We start from the raw sequence: 9,759 nt of genomic DNA on the forward strand, positions 1-9,759 counted from the left end.
GTTTGTCTCACTTGGTAGCCATTGAAAATATTAAGAAGAAGTTGACTGAACCACAATTGGAGATGTTTAGAAAATCATGCTTTGGTCATTTTTTACTCCTTCCCGAACTTAGATTTTCAGCCCAAATTGTTCATCAATTGTTGTTACGTCAATGTGAAACCAAAAAAGACAATGAAATTTGGATTTTATTAAAGTCAAAGGGCTTAAGATTTAGTAAAGAAGAGTTTGCATTGATTACGGGCTTGAGTTTTGGTCCTATTACAAAATGTGATAAAAAATCATTACGAATAAGGGACACATACTTTAAAGGAGAAAACAAGGTGCGTAATGATGAGTTGGAGAAAGTTTTTCTTTCTTTAGGAGAGGAAAAGAAAAAGAAAAAGAATAAGAAAAATAAAAATAAAAAGAATTTGAAGATGAAGAGGTGATAAAGTTGGCACTTTTGTATTTTTTAGAGCATGTTTTATTTGGGAAAGAAGGAAAAAATTTAATAGATATGGAATGGGTTGCTTTGGTTGATAATTTGGAGGCTTTTAACAAGTATCCATGGGGGGGGATTTGTTATGAGAGGACACTATTTGGTTTGCAAAGAGCTTTGGAGAACCGGGTATCCAAATACCAAGATAAAAAGAAAGCAAAGGGAGAAGCTGCAGTTGAAGCATATAGTCTTGTTGGATTTCCATATGCATTCCAGGTTTGGGCATACGAGGCTATTCCACTTATTGGATTGAAATATGCCACTCATGTAGCTGAGAGTTATCCTCGAATATTAAATTGGAGTGCAACAAGTGCTTCAAGGTCTACTGAGGTTGAAAATGTCTTTCTAGAGCCTCATGTAAGTAATTCTTTACCTTTAAATGTTAAGAATGCAATTATAAATATTATTGTATTGTTGTTTATTAATAATTATATTTTATTTGGACTTTGTAGTTAACTTTTCATTCGCTTCTAACACCCACTTTAGAGGAGCAACAACAAGACTATTACAAACATGTAGATAAACAAGGAGCTTCAACAGAAATGTTGCACCAATCAAATGCCTCACAAGATGCCAAGAAGGATGACTTAAGGCATGAAAAAAGCTCATCTGACACTACTGCATATGTTGCTACTGCTACTGCTGCAATGGCAAAAGAAACAACAAATGATGCAGTCGCCCCATCAATAGAGGTAACTTAACCTAAACTTAGCCATCATAAATAATGCATGCATTTTTTTTTTTTTTGGTACTTTATTTAATATAAGATGTTCATTCCATAATTAACATGTGGAACCTGACCTTAACTATAAATAAACTTAAAGGAAGTTAAGTTTGTAGGGATCATGAAAAAACCTAAATTTAACAAGTGTGTTATTTCAAAGTGAACAAACTTGTCATAATATATATATATAAATATTGTAAGTGTTAAATTTTTATTTCATTTATGTGCAATATGTGCAGAAATTATGGATGGAGTTTGTGAAATTCAGACAAAGCTCAGAGTTAAATTTCAATCATCTAAAGAAAGAAATTGAAGGACTCAACTTGAAGATGGATGAATTGAAACAACTTTTATTAGAAGTTAGTGACATGTTTACTTGTTTAAATTTTCTAATACTTCAATGTTTTGACATTTGTGTTTTCTCATATTTATTATTATTGGGTGGTGTATGCAATTTTAGGTTAAGAGTTCGAATGAGGAACATGGTATGCATGACACTAGATTCAGAAAATCTAGTACAAAAGAAAATGATAATAATATGGGCTTTGATTTCCAGACTGGAATTTTTGAGGATGTTACAGATGATGAAGTGGAGAGAAATGACATTCCCATGGATGTGAACATTGATATGGAAGCTTCTAGAAACCTTCAGCTTGCAGAAAAACACATGACTAAAGAGTTGAAAGATGACTACTCTATTGATGATCCAGTTATTGATATTGCCAAGTTGTTTGGTACCCCAACTATATCGGGCGAGTTTTCAGTATATGTCATACCTCACCATCTATCTCCTGCCATTTTTAAGCGAAGGCGTGAGATTAAAAAGTCTCATATCTTGCAGCACCCTTTCACAGATCCCACCAAGAGAAAGAAACTAAGAAAAGAGATTGAGAAACCATTAACTTCATTTGATCCTTTGCGTCCAATCTCTGAAGAAGCATTAGAGTCCTTTCAAAAGTGGATGAGTGATGACCAAGGGTAAGTTGTATACATCCATACTTGTAAATTTGTGTTCTTCATAAGTTATAAAATTACTAATGTTTTTATTTTTTTTTATGTCAAAGGTCCACAATTGACATTGACTACATGCATATAGATAAAAAATGGTTTCAATCACTGTCTAATCATGGTTCATGGCTTGCTGACACGGTTTGTAAATGATGCATTTTGTTTTTATTTTTATTTATTATTATGTTCAGCTTACAACCAAATAATATAACTAATTTACTTTATTGTAATTGTTAGCACATTGATGTTGCCTTCTTCTTTTTCCGGAAGCGGCGAATAGAAAATCCTCATCTTTTTTCCCAAAAGTTTACCACAGTGGATACTATGTTTTGGGTATGTGTAGTTTGAATTTTAGTTATCATTTTTAATTTTTTTGTAATAATGAATCTTATGATTTTGGTTATTTATTTATATATGTTAACTTTATTCTATGTAGCAAAATGCTCAAGCAAGATGGATTAAGCATGGTAAGAAGTGGAACCAATTCAAATTACCAGAGAATGACATCCTTATTGATTATGCCAATGGTTTGCAGCCTCTTTATTCTGTCAAATGGCCTGATGTTGACATTGTGTATGTCCCTATCAATGTTCGGGCTAGTCACTGGGTATTAGGAGTTGTCCATCTTCATCGAAGGATTATATACGTATATGACTCATTGATGGGCATCAATAATAATGCAAGATTGCAAGTTGCCATTAAACCATTAGCCAAATTGTTGCCACATATATTGAATGCAATAGCATATTATGGTTTTCATGGTGACACAAAAGTTAACTACCAGGAATGGGAAATTGAACGGCTGCAAGATATTCCTCAACAGGAAAATGAGTAAGTGATCTTAAATTTACTTTCATAACTTATACACTTAATCTTTAATAATAGCCCTAACATTGATTATCTGTGTACCATGCAGTGGTGATTGTGGCATGTTTGTTATCAAATATGTTGAATACTTGATGCACAACCATCCATTGAAGTCATTAACAAGTGCACGAATGGACTGGTTTCGGGAAAAGATGGCAGCAGAGTTATTTTATATGAAATACTTGCCTATGTAATGAATTCATGTTGATATTTCACATTTTGATAATGTAGTTGGATGGTTTGTTATATGTAATTGGATAGCTTCATATATGTAGTTAGACATTTTGATAAATGTAGTTGGACAGGTTGATATATCTACTTGGATATTTTGATGAATGTTGTTCGATAGTTATGTATACAATTGACCTTTTAAACTAAACTTCAATGTTGTCAAGTTGTTATGTGTACAAACTTGAAGGTAGTTAAGTCCACAGTCTTAATAGAACACATGAACTTAACTACTATCAAGTTAACTGTGAACAAACTTGATAGATATTAAGTCGAAATCTATTCCAGAATAACATATTTAATCTGGACTTAACAGGTATCAAGTTGATCTTCTATAGACTAATAGGAAGTTGTGTCTACAATTGCCATTTTTACCTGAACTTAACTATTGTTAAGTTATTTTATGAACAAACTTGAAGGTAGTTAAGTCCACAGTCTTCAGACAAAACCTGAACTTAACTATTGTCAAGTTGTTTTATGAACAAACTTGAAGGTAGTTAAGTCCACAGTCTTCAGACAAAACCTGAACTTAACTATTGTCAAGTTGTTTTATGAACAAACTTGAAGGTAGTTAAGTTCACAATCTTCAGACAAAACCTGAACTTAACTATTGTCAAGTTGTTTTATGTACAAACTTGAAGGTAGTTAAGTCCACAGTCTTTAGACAAAACCTGAACTTAACTATTGTCAAGTTGTTTTATGCATAAACTTGAAGGTAGTTAAGTCCACAGTCTTTAGACAAAACCTGAACTTAACTATTGTCAAGTTGTTTTATGTACCAACTTGAAGGCAGTTAAGTCAACGGTCTTTAGACAAAACCTGAACTTAACCATTGTCAAGTTGTTTTATGTACAAACTTGAAGGTAGTTAAGTCTACAGTCTTCAGACAAAACCTGAACTTAACTATTGTCAAGTTCCTTATCAATAAACGTGAGAACAGTTGAGTCCATAGTTTGAGAATAAACATGTAATTTTCATTCATACTTTATACATAACTCATCATAACATATATGTACAAAAGTAACAAATATCTCCATTTCTATGGGTATGCAAAAAAGGGGATCATTATTACAATATTCATTTATGTGCTTATCCTATCACCTTATACAAAAAAGTAACTTACATTTTTGTTCACATGGGTACCAAAAAAACAAAAAAGCTCACTATTACAATTTTCATTCCATGTAAGTTCATAGAGTGCCAAAGCTATCATGATATCAAGGATTGGTCGTTTGCATGTTTTCCGATTATGCCCATATTGACCACATCGACTACAACGAGATGTGCGCTTGCCCTCTCCACCAGAAGGAATTCTTACTTTCCTTGGTCTTCCTGTTGGGCGTCTCGTTTTAGGTGGTAACACAACTTTGTCACGAATATGATTAGGTACTACCCAATCTATTTCATTTCCAGTTGGATAAATACACTCTGAATATGAAGATAACAATGCTTTAGTAGTAAAATACTTGGAGCACAAAGTGTAACATGAAATGTTGTAAAATCTACAAGCAGCAATAGCATGTGCACATGGAATATGATCAAGATCAAATTGTCGACATGTGCATGAACGAGTGTCTAAATTCACTTGAGCACTAGTGCCAGCATAGTTAACATTACACTCCTTGGAGTTGATAGGTTCCACTAGATATGTTGCTGACATATTATACCTAGAACGAAGTTCTCCATCAGCCCACATGGTAAGTTCAGTTGACATTGACATGCTTGTTGTTGACGAGTCACAAACCATTTTTGAAGTAAGTTTCTCAATTCTTCAACCAATTGCAAAACCGGAAGATCTCTAGCATTTTTCAACACAGCATTAAGGCTTTCAACGATCCCTGTCGTCATGATATTATATCTTTTTCCGGTAGAATATGAACGTGCCCATCGATCAACACCTATATCCATCAAATATCTTGCTGCTCTTGGGTCAATCATCTCTAGTTGCCCAAATATAAAATTAAACTCTGAAACACGATAAGCATGGGCAGCATCATGGAACAACTTATGAATTGCAGGATTCTTGAACTTTGTTTTCAAATTTTGTCCAACGTGATAAGTGCAGACACCATGCCTCGCATGGGGAAATACTTTATGTACTGCTTTCTCAATGCTACCATGTCGATCTGATATCACAAACAAATCATCAATGTGTCCAAGTGCATCATGTAGTTTTTGTAAAAACCACTCCCATGAGGCATCATTTTCTGAATCACTAATCCCAAAGGCTAAAGGGTATATCTGATTGTTGCCATCTTTACACGCTGCAATAAATAAAGTCCCTAAGTACTTTGCTTTCAAAAATGTCCCATCAACTGCAACCACAGGCCTTATTGATGTGTGAAACCCAGCAAGAGATGCACCAATCGACATAAAAAAGTATTTGAATTGATTATCACAATCAGTAACTATATCAGTAATGGTACCAGGATTTTTTTGCTCTAAAACATAGCAATAGGATGGTAAAGTGTTATAAGACTCCTTAGGTGATCCCCTAATAGAACCTAGAGCAAGTTCTTTGGCTCTCCACGCCTTATCATAACTGATTTGAATGCCATACTGCTTTCGAATGTCTGCTACAATGTCTTTTGGTCGAAATTCACAACCAACCCCTTGATATGTTTCTCTTATACTCTCACCAATCAACCAACTACTTGCATGTCGATTGTCACGAGACATCATATCTAACCGACAAGTGTGTGTTGAATAGAATTTCATTATTTGAAACATATTGGAAATCCCCAACTTGGTAGCACGAACTCGCCACTTGCATTCTTTATCAAAACATTCAACAAGCAATAACTTAGTAGTGGATTTAGTTGTTTTGAACTCAAAATTCCTTTTCAGAGCCATCATATACAACTTCCTTTGTAATTCTTTCTTACTTGAGTAAATTTGGTGTTCTTCTAGATGGTCATCACTAATTCCACTAACTATAGGTTGTTGCATCATGTTTTGTCTTTCATTTGCTACATCTTCGATTATAGTGGGATTGTCATGTATGAACCCATCACTTGTATCAATCATGGTCAAGATTTCTGCACTCTGAGCTGAACCAGTTTTGAATGAACCAATTTGGGTCACTTGCTTATCACTAGTAGGGTTAGTATTCATTCTATAATCCTCCTCATTAATTGCAGTCTCATTCATGTTCCAATCATGAACTTTATACCCTTCAAGTGAGTCATTTTGAAATCTTGGTCCATTTTCACCATCAACAGTAAGAGTTTCAACTGAATCACAATGAATGTGTCTACTTTTATGCATCAACATTGAGTCCCCATTCAATTCTTTATTAATCTCAGAAGACATATGACATTCGAAATAAGAATTGCAAATTGATTTCTGATTGTGATTATCAATTCTCTTTTCAACTGTGATGCACAATGGAACAGGCAGCTTACCATTTGTACAATTTAAGCCAATAAAGAATTTCACATCCCCATCATCAGTTAGTTGTATAGGACTTGTGGGTATGTTGGCATTGAATACATACTTCATTGAAAGAAAACAATTTGTTGGATCTAGTTTCAGAATATGATGGACAACCCCTAATAACTCTTTATATGATATAGTTTTCGAGATCTCAATGCCTTTACCTTTACTTCCTTCGAAATAGAAAACATTTCCATCTCGTACCCATTCTCCTTCATATAAAAGCATTATTCCTACTTCATCAACCACTGAAATAACAGAATAATTCAATTAGTGGCATCAACAAACAATATTAGAATATTGTTTAGTTACATCATAGCATTAGCACCAATAAATAGGTATTAATTTTAAAAAACTCATTCATTATTAAATACATATTATTTCATTACACATATTTATTTTTTTAATAAACAACAAATAAATAACATTATTAATCATCTTTACTACCTCAAATAATACCAATAATGATATAGAAATACAATGTATATAGTTATTAAATAAATTCAGACATTGTAACTCTAAACTATTTTAAACAATAAAAATATATTTATTTACTAAAAGATTGGTTATGTTGTAATTTATTTAATGTCAAGGGTAATTTGCAAATGATTCAACTCAAATTGAGTATAATTAAATACAATAACAATAATATAATGTTATTATAAAATAACTATATACAATCTTAACTTACTTCAAGTTCAACTTAACACACGTCAAGTTCAACTTAATATCCGTAAGGTTTTGATATATAACTAAAAAAGACAACTTTATATATTATGTCAAAACCCTATTAACACATATATTTACATCTATATAAAGCACAAATATGCAAACAATACCAAAACCATCATAAAATTCTATAAGTTTTATTACTTACCATCATTTGATTTTTCCATATAGACAATGTTTCTCCACACTACACTTTTTAAGCTGATTGTTTCCTTCTTTTAATCCATTTTTTCATGGCTGTAAATGATATTAAAAAAATTATAACAATTTCAAACTTATTAAATATTTACTACATCTCATTAAATGTTTGAAAATATTCAATAAATAAAACATGAAAGAAAAAAATATGGAAAAATAAAAATAAACGTACACTGTTTATCCAACCACAACTTAAAGCGCTTTAAGTTGAAGAAATCTGAAGAGAAACTGTGTGAGACTTGAAGAAATGCACTGAAAAGAGAGAAACGGAATAACGGGAGAAAATGAAAAAAATGAGAAAGTGGAAGAAATAATAAAAAAAGAGGTGAATGGAGGGAAATAAAATTAGAATGGGAGGGAAAAAGGAGTTGATGTAGCTGAGGGGTATTTTTGGCAAAATCGGGTCATTTTGGAGGCTATTAAAAGTGGGGGGTTAGTTTTACAATATTGAGGGACTTTTGTCCCTTGTGATCAGTTTTCCCTAGAATAAAATATAAATTAAAATAAGATATTAATGAATAGAATTCGTATAAATTAAAAAAATAAATCATTTATTGGATTTATGAAACCGCAATTGACTTCAAACGGGCTCTAGATTAATTGTGGATTGAAATCTTTAGCCAAGTTCCAAGGGGACTCAATTATTGGGAATAGATTTGGGGTGTATCAGAAATCTAGTCACATGTAGCCCAGTAGTCCAGAAATTGGACCGGCTTAGGCCCAGCCCACTATCACATGACCGAAACACACTCTAGGGTTTGATGGCAGGCAGCAGAAGGAGCTCCAATCTGAGAGTGCTCGAAAGCGATCATTCCTCTCCAAACTCTGCTTTTCGGCCGTTCTTTGGGTTCAAACCTTCAAGGTGTTCTTCCAAACTCTATTCCCAGTTAGTTCAATGGACTTTTAGATTATATAGAATCGTTTGGGTGCTGAGAAAATAATTAGAAAATGAAACTTTATTTAATATTTCAATGGACTTTTAGATTATGTAGAATCGTTTGAATCCTAAATTTTTCACAATGTAGTGCTATGTTTTTATTTATTTATTATTTTATTTTTCTCATTTTCTTTGTGACCCAAACGGAGGGTTGGATTTCACTGTCAGATTGGGAATGTTATTGCTGTGAGTTTTGATTTCTAGGGTTTCTCTTTAAATGGCTGTAGAACTATTGCTAGTTTGGATTACGGCTCACACTGAAATTTTTTTTAGATTGATGGTCTTTGCTAGTTGGGAGTGTTTTCTGGTATAAAAACAAATGCAGTTTAGATACAGAGAAAAATATGAAAGAAGTGATTAAAATTTTCACCAATGAACGATTCGAGAATACAGAAAAATGCTACTTAAAATTGAGGCTGCTGAGGGGCCTTTTCTTTTTTCTTTTCTTTTCTTTTTTTTTTTTTGAAGCAAAAGAAGAGAAATAACTTAAGAATGAAAATGTTGTTTTCTTTCATTTCTGTATTTTTTTAAAATCTAACAGAGGGCTAGGTTTCTCTTGGATTGCATGTAACCTGTCTATGCTATTTTTGAAAATTTTGAACTCTAGGAATTCATTCTGGACTGACTACATGGAAAAGGCCAAATAATCACTGGGGTGTCATTTCCCTCATGGTGCTAAAACCATTTTTAGTTATAAGGCTGAATTACTGTGACAATAACCATGGAAAATTTTTCACCTAGATGAAGAAATATTAGAACAAATTGACTAATTTTGAACAATGTTTTAAAAAGCTAAAGGTGGTCTTGAGGCTTTTTGCCAAAATGAGGTGAGGCATAAGCCTCGAGGCAGAATGAAGTGTAAGCCTCACCTTAAACAAATAAATAATAAAAATTTATCAAAAAATAAAAAAATACCCTTAAAATCACAATAAAATTGAACAATATAAAAGACAAACTAAGACAAACTTCATAATGATAAAATTAATTATTTTCTATTGGTAATAATTCTAATTAAGTTAGTATTTCCTCTCATAAAATTTAACTCTCTCTCATGGTTTATTTTTCATTGTCAGTATTTCTAATTTAGTTCCTTTTTCTCTCATAAAATTTAGCTTTCTCATGGTTTTGCCAAATAATTTTTAACATTACTACTAC

General features: G+C 32.5%; 1 protein-coding gene across 2 annotated transcripts; it reads left to right on the plus strand.

Annotated features, from left to right (window-relative positions):
- The first annotated feature begins 424 nt into the window (after positions 1 to 424).
- LOC117920234 lies at positions 425 to 3,413 on the plus strand. 2 transcript variants are annotated; one of them, XM_034837650.1, is made up of 8 exons: positions 425 to 835; positions 931 to 1,170; positions 1,442 to 1,561; positions 1,663 to 2,180; positions 2,267 to 2,351; positions 2,448 to 2,543; positions 2,647 to 3,041; positions 3,127 to 3,413. In XM_034837650.1, exons 1-8 carry the CDS (start codon positions 497 to 499, stop codon positions 3,269 to 3,271), a joined length of 1,938 nt encoding a protein of 645 aa, XP_034693541.1. In that variant the 5' UTR covers positions 425 to 496; the 3' UTR covers positions 3,272 to 3,413. The 2 variants fall into 2 exon arrangements, with proteins under 2 accessions (XP_034693541.1, XP_034693542.1); XM_034837651.1 differs by lacking the exon at positions 3,127 to 3,413 and having other exon boundaries at positions 2,647 to 2,677; positions 2,746 to 2,865.
- Positions 3,414 to 9,759: the final 6,346 nt, after the last annotated feature.

This window comes from Vitis riparia, chromosome 8 (assembly GCF_004353265.1).
Source record: "Vitis riparia cultivar Riparia Gloire de Montpellier isolate 1030 chromosome 8, EGFV_Vit.rip_1.0, whole genome shotgun sequence".
Lineage (NCBI taxonomy): Eukaryota > Viridiplantae > Streptophyta > Magnoliopsida > Vitales > Vitaceae > Vitis > Vitis riparia.

What these genes read in the sequence shown, in the direction of transcription:
- LOC117920234 (XM_034837650.1), top strand. Translation starts at nt 497, where the DNA reads ATGGAATGGGTTGCTTTGGTTGATAATTTGGAGGCTTTTAACAAGTAT. An exon ending in TGGATGAGTGATGACCAAGG is followed by an intron (nt 2,181 to 2,266) that starts GTAAGTTGTATA and finishes TTTATGTCAAAG; the next exon opens with GTCCACAATTGACATTGACT. An exon ending in CAGTGGATACTATGTTTTGG is followed by an intron (nt 2,544 to 2,646) that starts GTATGTGTAGTT and finishes TATTCTATGTAG; the next exon opens with CAAAATGCTCAAGCAAGATG.